Below are 19,309 nucleotides of genomic sequence, written 5' to 3' on the forward strand. Positions count from 1 at the left end.
TGGAATTTTATATTTCACTTAAATAATGGGTTTTACCAATTTGCATATAGTTGTTGTACAATCGTAATGTTAATTTATGTTTTATTTACACTACACTACAACAATAAAAAAAAATAATAAAGATTTATATAGCGTAACAATTAACTGAACATCACGAATTCCACTGGGTCATTTTTATGTATTTATTTGCCTGGTGTTGCGCCAGCTCCAGCTCCAGCTCCGCCAGCAGCCTTTGCGCGCTCCTCCAGAGGATCGTAGCCGGACGCCATCTTCTCTTTAAACTGTTCATACGTGCGCTTGCGATCGAAATGTTTCACCCATTGGCCAGGGCAGGATTTCTCAAAGGCCTTGCGCATTGCTTGACAGGCACTGGGCACTTTTTCGCCGCTTGTCGAACTGTGCTTGGGCGCATTCTCGTCCAAACACTTCCAGTAGTCATCACGATTCGCCCAGCACTTGGCACGCTCCGCTTTGTCCGGAAAACTCATATTGGCAGTGAACGATTTGTTTTGATACGATGGGGGGATGTGCTGTGATTTTGTAGTCTGCTTCTTAGTCCACTATCTGGTTTTGCATGCTACACGGTCGTCAAATCGTCTCCTGTTATTGCAGTCTTGCAAGTCTGCATTGTAAAACATTTTAAATACACGTAAATTAACATATAAGTTTAGCGTTTAACAAATATTCATCAGAACCAACCTCAAAAAATTACAAAACATACAATTTGCCGAAACTGTGTGCCCAGCTGTGCGGTAATATTGCCCTAACAGCTGTGCGGCAAAATTAAATGACTGGCAATATTGCACGCAGGGTTGCACTGAGAAATCGATGCGCGCAATCGATATCGAGCTTTTGAATTTCAAATATGACTGTTACACACAGCACACACATTTGATTTGATTAAACGCATGATTTTTCAGTTGTATTACAATTTTATTTGATTTAATATCTCTGTGACCTATATTTAACATTATTGGCTTTCAATTTCAACTAATCAGTGTGTGTGTGGTCTATCCAAAATAATAAAAATATTGTACTTGCTTATCAATTCCAAAAATAAAAATAAAATATATGTATATGGAACAAAACAAATAATCGCATACCGATAACAATAAAAACGTGAGTGTATCTACTTAATTGGTAAATGTCGTGCGTGGAAACCGTTATACATATACATACATACACATATTGTATTTATGCAAATATTGTTTATATATATGATACATAAATTACGTATTGAAAATGCTGCTCTGCGGTTCATATGCAAAATAGGGGGCGCAATAACTGCCCCGTTTTAATTGAGCAAATGGCCACGACGAGCTCTCTAGACATACATAATACAATATAATAATAATAATGATAATAAAATATGATGTGTGAACTCTAGGAACACTGCAAATCTCAATGCGGTGATGTTCGTTTGTATTACAAATTGGATTTCTTTTTTTTCTCTTTCTTTCGATTCTCAAATGACATTTTAATATCGTTAGATATAGCATAGTTATACAATTATATTTGATTAACAGTTGTGGATCTCTCTATAGTGTGTGGATTTATTTCAGCAATGATTACTTATCCTTAATGTATATATATATTTTTTTATATTTATATATATCTATTGTACATACATATAAACATTTACACAAATACATTTATTAAGTTGGGAGGCCACGCTGTAAACGCTGCAATACCTCTATGTACATCTATGTATATATATATTGTATATATATTCTATATTTCTTAATAGATCTCAAATGATGTGATTCGTTAGACGCAAGGATATGGTTGGAACTCAAAGATTAAGTAAGATGATTAAGATGATGATGATGCTGCTTTAAGTGGTCACATCTTAAAATGCATTGCAGTCAATGTATTGTATTGTTTATTTTTTTTTTTATGTTGTATTATTCCTGTAGTACCTTATGTCCTGGCCTCCACACGTAGTATTAAACTCGATCCAGTCGAGGGAATGAGCCATACAGTGGGGCGGCGCGGGGTTCTTTGAAAGCTTTTGAGGCACTTGTGGCTTTCTAGCGCAAAGCGAAAATGCAGCAGCCATTACAGTTCAATTAACCATAACAGTAGCGACCAGGCTGTAACTTCGACGTCAACATCCGCCGTTAACTGTTACAGTTGCTTTGCCGTTTAAACTACAAAACCAAAAACAAAACAAAAAAAAAAGCAACAAAAAGAATTCGGAAATGGGCGACACGACAATGGGCAACACCTCTTTTATCTCTGGCACACAATCTCAATCTCTGCCTTCAAAAAAACTAGTTTTTCCGTTTGCTATATATGAATCTGTGTATGTGTGTGTGTGTGAGTATTTATGACTAAAATACAATGTTCAATGTTACAAGTATTAACGACTATCAGTACTTTGCCCAGCACAAACATTCAATGATCAATTTTGATTCTTTTGTTGTTGTGTATAATTTGTTATAGATTTATGTTTAGTTTGAATGCATGCTCAATCGAATTGGTCTAAATAATGTTTGCCAAAGAAACACATACACAAACATACATACATACACATGCATATTAGACATAACTAGTTATATATTGTAGTAGAAAACAAGTTATAATTTATTGTTAAATTCACGTTGTGAGTGCGATTGGTTGTTGCTTTTGCTGTTGTTGTTATTGTTGTCTCGCTATTGTGTGTTGCATTGTTGCTGCTTGTTAAAGCTCGTTTAACAATTCCAAAATTACATACATACATATAGTATATAGTATCTGTACATACGTATTATATATATGTGCACTCTATATGCTTATGTATTGTTGCCTATGACTAGATACAATTCTATCTCTGCTTTTCGCGTTTGTTCTTCGCTCTCTCAATCGTTTAGCTTAACATTTAAACAATACAAAAAAAAAGGGATGTCTTAAACATTTATGTATACATATATCTTGTATATATATATGTATATATATTTATAGATTGTTTTGTTTTGCCATTATTTTTGTATTGCACAATGCGGCATGCAGCTTATTGTATGATTTTGTGTGTGTTTTTGTTTTGTTATTAAAAGTAGTAAAAAGAAAACGTATTTAATTAGCTCATAAAAACAAATACATAATAATAATAATAAAAAAAATTAATGTGTGTCATCACGTACATGCTACATACATATACATACATGTATAAACAAATAACTAAATTAAATGTGTCGGTAGATAAAACCTTCAAACATATTTTGGCAGTCGCAGATTGCCAACACATCAACAATTTGAATTTTGTTGCTGCTGCTGCTGCTATTCTTGTTGTTTCTTTGTGTTGTATTTTGCATATTTATTTGTAATATGGCGCTTGCAATTCCTTTTTCCTTTGTGTGTGATGCTTGGCAACTTGGCTTGGCCAAGAGAGTCCATGTCGAATTGATTCGTTTTGACGTATTCCGTTCACTGTTTGTTGTGTCCTCTGTTTAAAGTGTTGGCGTTTGGCATTGCTCTTGTCGCACAGCCTCCGCAGCCACTGGCAACGCTTCCTCCTCGCCGCCCGTCACTGTGGGCGAAGCATTCGAGCTTCCGCTATGCAACGCGTACTTGCAGCTGGCTGTGAGACAACGACAACCGCCGCCGCTGGCACGTTGCTCCGCACGCCAGAACTTGTCACCATAATCGTAGCTAGAAAAAAGTTGAAGAAGTAAATAATCAATCTGCAAGTGAATGGATATCCTACTAGCTTAGAGCTTACCAGATTTCCTCGCCGGCATCGATGTCGCGGCAGGCGAAAAAGGCAATTTTGGGAAAGCGATAATCCTGATGCTCGTAAAAGACACGCACAGGCAATATATTTGGTTCGCACGAATGATTGAAGAAGCGACTGACATTGCCGTAATAATTCGCATCGATGCAATGCCCATTGTCCAGATCAAAGTAATAGCTATCATCAGTGCGTCGATCCGCCTCCGGTGCGGTGAGAATCTCGCCCGTATAGCTGGCCACAAAGGTGCCCTTGGGCACATTGGCCAACGCACGCACTCCCCAACCTTTGGCTGGCTCCTCGCACTCCACAATCTGCAGCGGCGTTCGTGTGCCATTCTGCACCACGCGATTCTTGCACGACAACTGCAGAAGAAAGTGAAAGAGAGCTGTCAGTTATTGTTGAGAATGATTCCCCATCAGCACACTCACCTGATTGCAGCCACAGACATCGTTGCATTCAAAGATCACCGCCGGATCGTCGTAGTTGAAGTCACAATTGAGTCGACTCTCGGCCGTGTACCAGTTCTGCGATGAGGCGCCGTTGCACTGGCACAGATCACTGCTGCAACTGTCAAGGCACGAGCAGATGCGCATCTGCGACACCCGACGATCGATCTGCACCGGATTCTGCAATATTATGCAATTGGTAATGTACTTGAAATCGGGCCACATCAATGCGTCCGCCTCGTCCTCGTGCTCCGACATTGTCAGCTCGTTGCGCACCGCCTGAATCGGACGCGATTCACGGCCATTCGAGGCATCGGCACACACAACTCGCGTCCTCAGTCCGAGTGGACGGAAGCTGCGCATTTGCATGTTGAAGCCAACGGTTCGTCCGCATTCCGACTCCTCGTTGGGTATGCAATCGAAGGGCAGCTGCTCCGCCTTGTTCTTGATCATCAGATCGGCGCCATTCGCTATCAATGCGATGCACATACGCGTCACCGAATGACGACACGCAATGTGACTGTGAAGATAATATAAACATTAATGCAAGTTTCTTTTCTTGTTTGCCTCTCTACTTCTACTTACAGCGGCGTATCGCCCTCGACATTCTGCACATTGCAATCGGCGCCCGCTTGCAGCAGCACCGTGATCGTCTCGAGGCCATCGTTGTGCAGCGTCGACCAATGCAACACCGTGTTGTTGTCGTTGTCGCAGATGTTCGCATCTGCGCCATGATTAAGTAGCAAACTAAATAAAAGAGTTGTCCATTAACATACATATTATAAGAATTGAAGTTGAAAGTGTCAGTGTACTTTTGTAACTAACTTAATACAATATATTATTTAATTCTTGCTTAAATTGTGACTAATTGTTTCTATATGATATGTTAATTTGTTGCAGTCACGTGAAACAACTAACTAAGATATTTTTGCACTATCTTATCTATTTATATTCAGGGTAATCATAGATTTGGTTACTACATTTGAATAAATAATAAGTTTACTAAACAAAAACATAATGAAAGTTGAATAATACAAGGCGAACAGCCTAAGCTAATAGAAAATTGCACAAGTAAGAAAGCTACAGTCAAGTGTACTCGACTTTGAGATACCCACTACCCATTGTGAATAAAATCAAAAGAGTGGCGTATTATTCTTGAATATATACCAAATATTTATTTGGTTACCGCAAAATATTTAAGAATATGAATAATATTTAAGAATATGAAGAATACCGAATTCTACATTTTGTACCAAATTAATATACCGCTAAAATAGTAGAAATATGCCAAAGGCTATATTTGGTATATTTATATAGTTACTCATTAATAAATTTACCATAAAATGGTAACTATACCATATTGTCAGCCAAAGCAACTAACTACAAAAATATTTCTTAAATAACTTCTACAATTTTGATCTGATTGTAACCAAATTTTCAAGAATCATAAAAACTATAGTTATTATTCTATCTCGACTCTAGCTTCTTACGGTTGTTATTCGATTTGTATCGATTTGCGGGGGCGGAAGTGAACATGGCAACAATTTTGATACGTGATCTGCGTACAAATATTACAAGTGCTGTCGATAAAATTATATTTTTATCTCTTATAGTTTTTGAGCTCTAGCTGCTCATGTGGACGGACAGACAGACAGACGGACATGACTAGGGTGCTGACGCTGATCTTTCTGCCTATTACACACATTTCCATGAGGAACAAAGTTATAATACCCTTCTATGAATATCGAGTATAGTTACAAAATACTTGCAATAATAAGCATGTTATAAACTGACTACAATAAAAAGTGGCAGATAGTTTTGAAAGTTGAGAAACTCAGTTCACTAGAGAGTAGACCCACACACCTGACGATATCCGTGTGTCCCAGCTCAGCTGCCCAGACCATCGCCGTCCAGCCGCCCTCGTCTTGGGTGTCGATGAAGCTCAGAAAGTTGGCAATGTTGCGCGAGGCGCGATAGCTGTCCACAATGAGCTGTGCCGCATCCAGATTACCCAGCTTGGCTGCAATATGCAGACTCGTCATGCCATCTGGACCCTGTAACATGAACAGATAAAGGTCAGATAAGTCAGAGCAATACACAAAAAGAATATCTCTCCACTTACCTTGATGGCCACATCGGCGCCGCATTGCAGAAACAAATTGAGCATATCGCATTTGTCATTGGTGACAGCGCACATCAATGCGGTGCGCAATTCGCTGTCCACGATGTTCACGAAATCCTGCGAGCTGGCGCCCTTGCAGAGCAGCAAATAAGCCATCTGGAGAGTGCCCGAGTGAGCGACCAGATGCAGGCAGGTACCGTTAAGATATTCACGCATTCGAGTCAGCACATTGTAATCGGCAGCTTGAAGTGAGAGGGAGAGAGAGGGAGGTAGAAATGCAATGAATTAGAGCGAGAAAGTTGAAATAGATTGAAGAAAATAGCGAGAGCTGCTTTTACAGTTTCTCTAAAGAAATTACAAATTAACAATAAGTTCAGTGCAATCAATTATGTTTGCATTTTAGAAACAAATTATTCTGTTTTTCTATAAGCATTGGAATTCTTTATAATTGGTATTGATTGTACAAAATAACGAAAGCTGATTTTATAGTTTCTCTAACAAAATTACAATTTAAGAATAATTGAATCGGATTCTTTGCATTTTATAAACAAATTGGTTTTAGTTCGGTTTTTCTATACGAATTGAAGTTCTTCATAATTTGACATTGATTGTACAAAATAATGAAAGCTGCTTTTACAAATTAACATTGGTAAGTTAAGTCGATCAATACGGAGAGGACTGTAAACAGTTATTTGAAGCATTGCAATTCTATAAACAAATTAGATTTAGTTGTTTTGCTATAAGAATTGAAATTCTACATAATTTAAGTTAGTTTATAGTTGTTGCACATATAACATTCTAAATAAATGTTGATGCCAGTATTTAGTTTGCAAATTGACTGACTAAACAATATTGCAAAAGGCAGAGAGCAAGCTACAATGAACTATTAATTATAGCAGCCACAATTATACATTTTTTTAACTTGGTTTTGCAAATGTTACCAAATTTAGCTAAAACGAAACGAACGCTAAAATAATTCACTTGACTTTAGCATATGTTTATCTAGAGCAATTAGAGAAACCGGAAAGCAGTTTGTGCGTGTTCTATCTACCTAGTATCTCGGCCACACGCTCCAGATCATCGTTCTGCACCGCGTAGTACATGTCGCGTGAGTTGAACTCGGTGGTGACGCGACCGCTGGAGGAGACCATGCGACCACGTTGCACCACATTCATCACGGACTCGGGTATCAGCTGTTCAAAGTTGATGACGTTGAGTGCATTTCCCGCGCTGTTGCCGCCACTCGCTCCCGCTGCTGTTGTTGCCGCTGTTGACGATGAAGTCGAGGCTGCTGTCGATGCCTTGCCATTGCTACTGCTGTTGGCACGCGTGCCATTCGATTTGCTGGACGTGGAGGCGACGTTGCCGATAGCTGTGCTGCTCTTGCCACGTGTGGCACTCGATGTTGAGGCGCCTTTGGCGCTGGGCTTGGCGAACTGCGTGAGATGCGCTGACGTCGTCAGCTTGGCGGGTTTGCTGTGAGAATGATTATAAAAGATTAGTAGTTAAAAGTTAAACTTTTGGTAATCAAAGACATCAACTTACATTTTGGTCTTCTGGGCGGGCAGAAAGACGGGCAATGTTTGGCATTTCATGGTTACGGTTGAGGTGCGCTCCGGCGTGTCGAGGCCGCAGTGCGGACACTTGAGCACCAGCAGCGGACTGGGATAACTGTGTGAGGAGGAGGAGGAGCCGTTGTTGTTGCTGGCGCCATTATCGTAGGGACTGTTCAAGATGAAGCGTTGCGCACAGTCCGGATGAAAGAAGTGCTGTTGCTTGCACAGCACGAATTTGCCCTGCAAAAACAAAGGATTGATTGAGTGATTGACTGATTGAGGTACTAAATATTCACGGCTATCATTCAACACGATTCATTGACTGCAATTAGCTAGGCGATAAGGGTTTATTGATTGATTGATGACGATTGAGTGATGAAGGCTTTGAAGAATGACCAACATGTTTTGATTGATTAATTATTTATTCAATCATAAGTATAGTAGAGCATATTTAAGGGTTAATTGTTTGATTGATTATTTGCTCAATGAAATGGTAAGCATCAATGGCTTGATCGATTAAGTCTCAGAATTAACAACATATTTTGAATGATTGATGAATCGTTCAATCAAAATTATGGTAAAGTACTTAAAATTTAATATTAATATATTTAATCAAATTTTTGGTTATATAAAGCAACTATTATTTGGTAGATCTTTGATAAATGTGTAAGGCTATTCCAACAAGAAGGCTACAGTCGAGTGTACTCGACTGTGAGATACTCGCTACCTAATTTTAATTAATTGTGAAATATACCAAATTCAAAAAAAACTTGAAAATACTATGCAAAAAATATACCAAAGGATATATTTGGTATATTGATATACAATAGGATGCAAAATATACCATATTGTCAACCAAAGCACCCAAATTTTGGAAAGTTTAAAGAATTTTGAAAAAAGCCAGCCTGCCAATTTACGTTAACCAAGCAAAATTCACCCTTCTAGCTGCTTCCGCTTAAAAAAATAAGGATTTTTGCCCTAATTTTAATGCGCGATTTAGGAAAGTTTAAAAGTAAGTAGTATATTGAAGAAAAAAAACCTTGTAAATGATTTAAACTGTGCTGTGTTCAAAATTCAGCCTCCTAGCTTATATCGCTTATAAATTTATGGATTTTTACCCTAAATTTAAAGTTTAAGAGTAGGAATTTCGAAGAAAGTTGTGTACAAAATTCAGCTTTCTAACTGCTACCGCTCATAAGAATAAGAATTTTTACCCTAATTTTAATACTCGATTTAGCCAAAGATAAAGATTAAGAATTTTGAAAAAAAATGGTTACAAAATGCAGCCTCCTAGTTCCTACCGCTTGAGCGCGTTAATCAGTCAGTCAGAGCACTCACCTGTGTGCAAAAAATGCCACAGCCGGCGCAGCAATTGTGGGACTGCAATCGCTTCTTGTGCTCATCACAGAGTATCATGTAGCCGACGCGTTGGCTGGGACGCAAGAGATTGTGCACGCCGGCAGAGAGCTCATTGCAGCAGCCAATCTTCTGCTCATCAATGTTGTCGATGGCACAGCAATACGAAGCATCCGGCGCATTGGGCGCATAATACGGCGAACTCTTCTGGCACAAACAGATGAATTTGACAACAGCAGCCGCTGCGGCAGCGGCAGCCGAGGTGCTGGCCACAGCATCGCTCGCATCATGAGCAGCGGCCAAAATGGCGCTATTCAATGCCTGCAACTGAGCATGATCCAGCGTCGTGGTCGTCGCTCCTCCTCCTCCTCCTCCAGCTGCAGCAGCTGCTGCTGCGTTGGCGCCACGCACGCCAACGCGTCGACTTAGCTTGCCACTCGCTGTGGTTGTTGCTGGAGGCGGTGCAATCGTGGCTGCTGCTGCTGCTGCTGATGATGGCGGTGGCAACGAAAGCGATTGCTTCGTCCGGCCGCCGACAGTCGTCTCCTTGCTGGCATTGCGCAGTCGCAGCGTTACACTTGGTTTGCCCACTTGGACTCGGGTGGTGGGCACAAACTCCTCGTTGTCCGTGTTGGAGCTATCGTTGTCGCTGGCCTCCTCGCTGTTGTTGCGCCGCAAGCCCAGCGTCTTCAGATGCTTCTCCTTTTGCTTGGCGAGCTTGCGTTGCTGCTTCTTGTTCAGCTTGCGCTCCTCGGGCGAACGATTCGCATTCAGTTTGGCCGCCTTGATGTCGCTGATGAACTGCTCGAGATCGGGACACGGCGGCAGCAGACTTTGCGCCAACAATGCCGCCCCAGAGTTGTCAATGTCACGCTGTGACTTGGAGAACAGACGCTTCTTAATCGAATTACTCCCAGCCGGATGCTGCTCGAAGCCGCTTCCCCCGCCATCCGATTTGTCGCTCTTCTGACGCGACGTCGATGAGCCGCCATTCGATCCTGCGCCACCTCCACATGATTGCAACGGCGTCTCAAAGTGTGCGGCAGCGGCAGCTTCCCCTTCGGCAGCTGCCTCCCAGTGGGTCAAGCGTTCGATGCGCTTCGTCTCGAATTCGCAGCGCAGCTCGTCGTTCTCCAGTATCTTGGGCGTTGGCTTGATGCGTCGCTTCGATCGCTTTGGCAGCTGGACATCACCCACGCTGCTGCCTGACATCGAGCTAAGCGCACGCTTGTTGCCATTGGACAGCGCTGCAGCTGTTGCTGTTGTGTTGCCCATGTTGCTGCTGGCAGCTGCAACACTTGCCGCTTGTGGCATTGATTGAACGATTGTCGCCGCTGTCGCTGTGGCTGGCAATTTGGCCTTGCGTCCGCGCTTCTTTGGCGGCGTCTTTTCGTCCAGCACCGTCGCAACAACGGGCAGCGCTTCCACAATGGAAGCTAGAGGAGCTGCAGCAGCCACTGTTGCCACTGACAGCTGCTGGGTGTGGGATGACTGCACCTGCTCCTGGGCTGCCGTCGTCAGTGGCTCCGCTTTGATCTCCTCCGGCCAGCAGACTGCAACAGCCGCAGCAGAGAGATCATGACGATTGCCTAGACGCACGCTGCGTCGCATGCGCTTTGCATCGCCACTGGGTGCAGTTGTTGTGGCTGCAGCTGTTGTGTTGCTGTCATCCTCGTGCTCCAGCTTCACCACCAGCAACTCCGTTGTCAACTCATCCTCCGGCAGCTTGCGTCGTCGTCCCACTTTACGCTCTGGCTGCGTGGGTGTTGGCGTCGGCGATGTTGTCTCCTCAGCTGTTGGCTGCTCCGTTTCGGCAACTGTGATTTGATCCGCATCGGTTTTTATCTTTTTGGCACGTCCACGTCCGCGTTTTGGCGCTGGCGTTGCGGCTGGCGTCGCCTCCTCGACAGCCGTCTTTTCTGGCTCCTTCTTCACATCGCTGACCAGCGGCGTTTGGTTATTCTCCTCGGTGGCCAACTCTACCGACGTCGTCGCCTGCTCCAGCTCCGGCAGTGGCTGCTCCTCATCCTGCTTCTGCTGCTGCTCCTGTTCCACTGGCAGCGATGTCTGTTCCGGCTGCAGTTCTGCTTCGTCTGTGGGACGCGGCGTGCCACGAAGTCGCCGCATGCTGCCTGCAGCATTTTGTTCCTGCGTGGAAGAAGCAAACGATAGCGTTTAAATATTTTATGTTTAAATCTTTTTTATCTGTCTAAATTTTATTTTCTATTCATGTTTTTCACTTTCAAAGCTTTCGCACTTCTAACTCCTTTTCTTTCAGACCACCTACTGACTCTCTCCTTTCCTCTACCACTGACTTTTCCTCACTGCATAGCAAATTTCCTTTTATTTTACCTTCTCTAAATTTCTGTGTAACTTTTAGTGCACTTCATTCATATAAAAACAAAATACACATTTCACTTTCTATGCCACATGTTCTCTATTTTCTTCTTTTTCTTTTTTTACTCATCTACAAACCATTTGCTCCTATTGCTGTGGGAATTTCTTTGAGCTTTGTGACTCCTCGACCAGCAGCAGACCAAATGGAGTTCCAGCTGCAGCTGCAGCGTCCAACTGCTGCTCTCAGGCTACTCCCTCAATACCACAACTCAACTCAACTCAATTCAGCAATTCCAACAATTGCGAATTCCAGCTAACAACTGCTGCTGCCATGTCCTGGCTGATATGACGCCACAGCGTTGTTATGACAACAGCACTTGCCCCAACACACATGCCAAAACGCTGTGGCACCGCAAAAAGGGGGGCGGCACTCAGTACACAAGCTGCCACATTGCCACTCTTTGCTCTTTGCTTTGCAATGCTGCCACACTCAGGTGCAGCTTAGATAATTGAATCATTTGCTGTGCGGTCGGTTAAAGCAAAGGATGCTTTTGCCTTTTATTTTTTGAGGGATATTCGAGCATATCAAAGTTAATGTGGTTCAGAGCATTAATTATGCTAAATAATAAAGAATTTGCAGAAACTTTATTAAAAAAAAAAACCAGACGAAAAAATGAATTTCTTAAATTTTCAATAATCTGTCAGTGTAAATTTTCCCAGAACTTTCTTATGTCAGCATTAGACAGTTTCAAATTACCAAAGTTTTTTGAGTTGATGCTCAGCATTCAAATTGAATTTACTCAATGCGTTTCTCTCTTTGCTCTGTCAAATTTCCTTCGTTGTTTTTCACATTGATTGAAAGATTTATTAGCGCTTAGCGAAGCCGATTTCATCATCAATTTGTTGATGTGCGCGTAGTTCTCTTTGTTTTCGGTTGCGACTCTTTATTTCCCTTGATAACATTAAAATTAACTGTGAAATTTCGGAATTTTGTAATTTTGCCAAATTTATCTATAACCTAAATTCTCTGCTAATCCCATATAACTTTCATTTACTATTACCGTCTTTGAATATATTTTTATCATTCACTTTGGAATGTCAAGTTCCATATTTTACTAATTAAACGAAAATCAAAAAATCCTATATGAACAATGAGCACGTATTCCTCGAAATCTCCATAAATAATCTGTCTATAGTATAGATTTGCTCTGAATATAATTGAATCAAGCTTAGCGCTGTTATCGCTTTTTATTTGATTTGCAGTGAATTATTTCTGCAGTTATTTTTAGTCTCAATAAACCGTTGCAACTATACACAGACTATATAGTTATCTGTATATACATGGTTACATTACATATGAATCATATTCCTAGCCTAAATTCGAATAATTTGCAAATTATATTTGATGTCTGGGGGGAAATCCCAGTTTCATACCATTTACATGCTCTGTCTTGCTCACACACACACAAGCACACACAGTAAGCCCTTCTCAATTTGCAGTGTGGCCAGCTTGTGTTGTGTATGCGTCTAATTGGGACGCAAAAGTAAAACGGAAAGTGAATCAAACACAAAATGAAAGAATTCGAACATTACCAATACACACCCACACACACACATGCATAGCGCAAGCACGCACACGCGCACACACTTACGTTTTTATCAGCAGCCAGCGCTGCCTCTGCGGCTGCTTCTGCTGTCACTGTTGTAGTTGTAGTTTCTGCTGCTGGCGCTGCTTCGGCTGTGACGTTGTCGCTGCCAGCGTCGCCGTGAGCAGCTTTCGTTGATGTTGAATCTGTTGCGTCAGCAGCGACGTCGGCAGCGTTGACAACAAGTGGAGCGTCGTCCAGCAGCATTGGGGATGCCGTTGATGCTATTTCTGCTGCTGCGGTTGTTGTTGTTGTTGTGACCTCGACTCCAACTTCAGCAGCAGCAGCAGCCGCCGCTGACGTTTGCTGCTCCTGCGTTTCATCCAAAAGCTCTTCTTTAGGTGTTGTTGCGGTTGCGTTTGCGGTTTCCAATTCATTTTCATGTTCAGTCTTAATGCTTTCGGCTGTTGTTGTAATTGGTGTTGCTGCTGTACTTGTTGTTGTTGTTGCAACTACTGTAGCAGCTGCTGCTACGGTCACAGCTGCTTCTGCTTCTGTTGTTGTAGTTGTTGTTGTTTCTGCTATTTTGCACGCTTCCTGCTCCACTTTGACTGCAGTTGTTGTTGTTGCCGTTGCCGTTGCTGTTGACTCTTCTTTTTCTTCTTCGATAGCATTTACTTTATTTGCATTTGTTGTTGTCGCCGCAGCAGCGTCGATGTCATCGCTGCCATTGGCGTCGGCGTCGCCTTCGCCTTTTGCTTCGGGTGCGCATTCGGCAACGTCATCGTCATCATCGTCGGCTGTCGTTTCGTTAGGCGGCGCTGCCGCTGTCGACGTCGACGTCGCTGCGGCTGTTGCTGCTTCAGCAAACTTTGTTTCGTGTGTGTCTACTGCTGCTGCTGCTACTGCGGCTGCTGTTGCTTTCGACGCATCATCTTCTGCTGCTGCTGCAATTTGTGTTATTTCTGCAGTGACAGCTGCATTGGCGCCTTGGCTTTGGCGCTGGCCTTGAGGCGACTGCGACGCCGACTGTAAAAGCTCAGCGCCAGCATCGGTAGCAGCGATTGTTGCTTCCGTCTCCACTTTAACATCCGCATCGAGTTGTTCTGTTGTTGTTGTTGCCGTCGTCTCCTGTTGCTTCTCGTTGTTATGGGCAGCACTGGCATCGGCATTTGCATTACTCGCATTGGCAGCACTGCTGGCAGCAGAAGCAGCAGCATCGTTATTTTGTTGTTGTTGTTGCTGCTGCTGCTGACTGTTGTGCTGCTGCTGCTTCTTCTCCTTATCCTTGCACGCAAATTGATTGTTGGCCAAATTGCGCCACTTGAGCGTTTTATCCTCGGCCAAATCCAAATTGAGCAGCGTATCGCCTTCGGCAGTGCTTGTGGCGCAGTCGCTGTTAAATTTGCTCGACATGCTGTTCATCAGCTCCACAAAGTCCGTCATCTTGTCGCCTGCTTCTGCTTCTTCTTGCTATTGCTATAGCAGCAAAATTTGTTATTGTCCTTCGTTGTATTTACTATGTTATACTTTCTGTCTTTTGTTCACGTTTTGTGTTTGCTTTGTTTTGATTTGATTTCATTTATATTGCAGTTCATTTAAGCTGCGCTTCTGCTGCGATATCGCGTCGCGCTACATTAAAAATCAGAAACGGAATCGGAATCAGAATCAATATTCGGTATTTTCCACCACACGAATAGTTGACTGGGCCAAGGGGGAGGGGGTTTTAATGCGATAAGATTTGAAGTCACTTCGCGTTCAACGATTTATCTATTTTTTTTTTCACTTGCTATACAACCATTTTTCAGAATGAAAATATACTAAATAGCAAAAACTATAACAACTAAAGCAGCAGCTCAAGCAACGGTAAATAGCAATCTGGCTCTCGCTCTAACAAACACAGGCAAAGCCACAAACACACAGACACACACACACGCGCAGCCATATGCATATCAGTGTTTGTGTGTGTGTGCGACAGGAGGCGCCTTTTTACGAGCAGCCCACCTTCGCAGGCAAAAGGGGCCACGCACACACACACAACTGAAGGCACACACGCGAACGCTCACTCACACACACATACACACACTGGCACGCAGAGCAGCAGCGCGGTTGGAGTTGACGTTGACACCACGAGACGACGTCGACGTCGCCTTTTGCTTTTGCTTTTTTTTTTTGTTGTTTTTGCTTTGCGCGTACATTTTATAAATACTACCATATAAAACATGTCGTTTCAATTGCAATATACATATGCATATAATACTTATTAATTACATTTCAATATTCAACTCAACAAACAGCAAGGAAAAAAAAAAGAAATACACCTCTCTCACTTCACTTCACTGAGCTGATTCTGATTAGCTCACAACATGCTGTTTTTTTTTTCTTTGCATGAATATGGCCAGCTTTATTGTTGTTTTACTTTTCGTCTTCTGCTAAACGACGACCGTGGTGGCTGCTCAGTTGCTGCGCTGCTGCTGCTGCGGCGCTGCTGCTTTAGAGCAGTTATACATAGTTTGTAATTGTAATTGTTAATTTGGATTTTTCAGCTGCACTTTTTCGCCCCCTCCCACAATTTGGATATTGAGACATTTAGATGCAAATTTCATGTTGATTATATTTCTTTTTTGCTGATATTTAAGTTCGTCATTTTCACACCTAATCACAGCGAAATCAATTTGCACTCACACATACAGAGGCAGAAAAGTGTGTTCAATACTCTGACTGCAGTTGCGTCGTTTTCGATAATATTAATTATGATTTAAGTAATGTTGTTTTGTTGTTACAAAAGAAAATAAAGAAAAACACGCACACACACACGACGAGCAACACACGCACATGCACACACACACGCGCACGCACACTTTGTTGTTTCGCTTCTTTCTGTTTTTTTTTTGTTGGTCCGTCGTTCGCCGTTATCCGCCGCCAGCACATACTCAGTGCGTAACTCTTAGCGAGCCGTCTTCTTCGTCTCCTCGCTCACTCTCACTCACTGGCCTGCTGCTCTGTTGATAGATTTCTGCTCTGGCTACCGCCGTGCCTTCTTACACACTACATACATATGGCCGTATAATTCAACACACATTTTAATGTCAATTTGGTATTTTTTGTTTCTGGTATTTTTGCTTGTCAATTTTGATTGGACAGGTGGTCATTAGTGGAGTTCAATCCCTATGCTGGGGTGTGTGACAAGGAAACATTAATCCATTCAAGCAATCTATGATAATTTTAAATGGACTTTTTTGGTGCCACATTTCTAAATGCAACAAAATGTCAGAGACATACTCAATAAGATATTACTTGTAGCAAAGCATTGAGTGCAACTAATTTGGTATAACGTGCGTACTAATTTACTAATTCTGGCCTCACACAAGTATATTCGTAATGGCGTCAAATTAACCGCGCACATTAGCAGACATTTGGCACTTGACATTGCACTAAATTGGAATTATGGTATTTTCTGTAATTGTAGAATTAACATAAAAGTGCGTATATATGTGCTCGCGTGCTGTTAGCTCAATTTAGCGTTAACAGACTTTTTCCTTCGTTTGGAAAATATACTAATATACAACACATTGATAACATTATGGCAATTATTGGGGGTTTTGTGTTTTCGCTTGGCTAATAACTATATTTCGTCAATTGATTGCTGTATTATGTTCATTACTAAATAATAATAATTGTTAAATATTGTAATTTTATATTATTTGGCTGGGAAACAACAGTAATGTTAACCGTCAAAATCGATAGCTCGAAAAATGTCAAAAACATCGAAACTTAATCGATAATCCTCATTCTTATCAGTTATGCGCCCCATATTTGAATAAACAAAACGATTTTAAATGCTAATTGAAGGGGAAACACACTGCTCAAATGACAAGACAAGAATAATAGTCAGCTTTAATACAAACAAAAGTAAAATGTGGGAATTAAGCTTAATCTCTAAATGACAAATTGATTTCTGAGGCACACGTTCACAAAGTAGACACATAGTAGATGCCTTGGCAGACGTTACAATTGTGTCGCCTGCTCTGGCCCTGCTCCGTTTCCGGATCGGGTTGCAGTGATTCGAAATAGTTGTTGACCACGTCGAGAATGTGCTGACGACGTCGCTCCAGAAAGTCAGCGGCGTGCTGCTGATAATTGTTGATGCAGTGCATCAAGATGCGATACAGCACTAGTTCGGTGGAGACAAACGTGTTTAGCCGACGATCTATGCCATCCACCTGCTGCTCCATAAAAGTACGCGTCAAGCGCAACAGAAACTGTGTTGCCTGCTCGCTGTAGTAACGCGACGTGGCATCCAGCACATCCATAAAGCTGCCCAAATTGCCAATTTGTCGTACAAACTTGAGCCCAAATTGGGCGGCCAACTGTTCCACATCCAGACGCATCTCGCCATCTTCAGTAGTCACAACAAAACTGGGCAACAAACCAGCGGCAGCTGCTCCAACGGCTGTTAATACTGTGGCACCTTGGGCGAGATGTGAGTGTAGCTTGTGCAGCCCCAGCAGCGCCTCCTTCACGGGAATATCGTTCAAAGTACGCACAATGTCCAGCTTAAACTTCTTGCCGCCACCTTGCAGCTTGCTCGACTCCTGCGAAATGCGATTCAGGGCTTTGCGCGTCTGCTGTCGCAAGGCACGACGCAAACTTGCGCCATTTGAGACCTTGGCAGCGATGCGGAGGTTGTTAACAGAGTGCGTAAAAATGAGCAAACTGCTGGCCACTTGCAGCACATCGTAACGCGTCAAGGACTCCTCATCGCGTAGCTTCAGATATAGCTCGAAAACACCGTTGAGCACACCACCACCCGATACCAGTACGGACGACACATTGATGCCACGCACGGCCAGCTGCGTGCCCAAACTTGCCCGGCTCGCAAATGCTGTCAGCGCTGTGGTGGCTCCTGTGGCGCCGAGACCCACCACGCCTCCGGCCACGCCCAGCCAGCTGGTGCGTGCATCGCGATCACGCAGCGATGTGGACTGTGCGTGCCAGCGACGATCGATCAGACGTCCCACCGAACGTATTGTGCTGTAGGCGGCCGTTGACACGCCCACCACGGTGGCAGCAATTAGTAGCGGCGCCGCCACTGGCAACGCCAACGTGGCAGCCACGGGCACAGTGGCCACTAGACCACCCATAGTGGCAATGTTGTCGCCCACAAGCAGCAGTTGCTGCTTGAGACACGAAGCTGGCGTCGCTTGCACTGTGAGCAGCATCTGATCCTCGCCAGCGCCGCCAAATGTGTAGATGCCCAATTGAGGGGCTATCATCAGGCCCTTGGGTAGCGAGTTGTTGCCCAGATAGCTTGACCAGTTCGGATAGACGCGGCCCAGCTCATCGATGAAGATCATGCAACAGTTTTCACTGCTGTCTCGGTTACCCGTCGAAGGTTGAATGCATTTCCTGGTGCGCACCACGGGATGACAGCTGAAGCTGGTGGACTGCAGTGCTAGCTGGGCATTCGTTTCGCTAGTGACCAGCACATAGATAATGCTGGAGAGCAGTGTGCCATTGGTGTAGATCCTTTGTTTCCAAACGTTGTCGAAGAGCTGTTGTCGCTGCCTCTCCAATTGTTTGACATTTTTGCTTGCATTTGACTCGCAAATTATGTTGGTAATCTTTTGTTTCAGCACCTCGGACTGTTGCGCCGACAGGCTGAAACAATTACAAGGAGTTGGAGTAGTTTTTGATTAGATTTTCTCTTCAACTTACGAGTCCCAAATAATTTCCGAGCGCAGTCCGCTACTGAGAGCAAAGTCCCGTTGCACATCAAACGCAGTGCGCGCCATATTTAAAAAACATACACACACAATCACACAACACAAGTAAACACCAGTGAGCCAGGTGCTTCAACAGCATTATATGTAGTTATTTATTTTTATTGAATATTTGTATGCGCGCTTTGTACGTCACTTATTTAAAACAAAGTAAGACAACATGCACAACAGGAACTGAATTTCACACTCAAGTGCTACTGCAACAGCAACCGAACCAGTCAACGGTTATTGGCAGTGTGACCGCAGCTTATCAGCTCAAATACGCCAAAGAAGCTTAAATGAATATTCTACTATAAATATACCAACGCGAAAACTTAACAGCAATTTATATACATATGTACATATTTATTATTTTTTTTGTATCGGTAGTCAACATATTAATAATAAAATAATAGTTTATGGCTTTTAGCC

The 19,309-nt window shown here is 42.9% G+C and overlaps 3 protein-coding genes across 6 annotated transcripts; all 3 read right to left on the reverse strand.

Annotated features, from left to right (window-relative positions):
- Positions 1-61: 61 nt before the first annotated feature.
- Positions 62-777, reverse strand: LOC117568330 (cytochrome c oxidase assembly factor 6 homolog). Its single transcript, XM_034248916.2, has 2 exons — positions 700-777; positions 62-622 (listed from the first exon to the last, which is right to left on the reverse strand). The coding sequence occupies exon 2, from the start codon at positions 486-488 to the stop codon at positions 183-185; it is 306 nt and encodes a 101-aa protein (XP_034104807.1). The 5' UTR covers positions 489-622; positions 700-777; the 3' UTR covers positions 62-182.
- A 2,166-nt stretch (positions 778-2,943) lies between these two features.
- LOC117565094 (platelet binding protein GspB) lies at positions 2,944-16,188 on the reverse strand. 4 transcript variants are annotated; one of them, XM_034244056.2, is made up of 11 exons: positions 16,049-16,188; positions 13,182-14,747; positions 9,175-11,340; positions 7,826-8,076; positions 7,332-7,756; positions 6,281-6,522; positions 6,022-6,212; positions 4,744-4,905; positions 4,141-4,678; positions 3,701-4,074; positions 2,944-3,630 (listed from the first exon to the last, which is right to left on the reverse strand). In XM_034244056.2, exons 2-11 carry the CDS (start codon positions 14,559-14,561, stop codon positions 3,429-3,431), a joined length of 5,931 nt encoding a protein of 1,976 aa, XP_034099947.1. In that variant the 5' UTR covers positions 14,562-14,747; positions 16,049-16,188; the 3' UTR covers positions 2,944-3,428. The 4 variants fall into 4 exon arrangements, with proteins under 4 accessions (XP_034099947.1, XP_034099953.1, XP_034099960.1 ...); XM_034244062.2 differs by having other exon boundaries at positions 15,975-16,188; XM_034244069.2 differs by having other exon boundaries at positions 15,801-16,188.
- A 783-nt stretch (positions 16,189-16,971) lies between these two features.
- LOC117577796 (uncharacterized) lies at positions 16,972-19,138 on the reverse strand. The gene is made up of 2 exons (XM_034262724.2): positions 18,834-19,138; positions 16,972-18,776 (listed from the first exon to the last, which is right to left on the reverse strand). The coding sequence occupies exons 1-2, from the start codon at positions 18,908-18,910 to the stop codon at positions 17,087-17,089; spliced, it is 1,767 nt and encodes a 588-aa protein (XP_034118615.1). The 5' UTR covers positions 18,911-19,138; the 3' UTR covers positions 16,972-17,086.
- Positions 19,139-19,309: the final 171 nt, after the last annotated feature.

Source organism: Drosophila albomicans, chromosome X (genome assembly GCF_009650485.2).
Source record: "Drosophila albomicans strain 15112-1751.03 chromosome X, ASM965048v2, whole genome shotgun sequence".
Taxonomy (NCBI): Eukaryota; Metazoa; Arthropoda; class Insecta; order Diptera; family Drosophilidae; genus Drosophila; species Drosophila albomicans.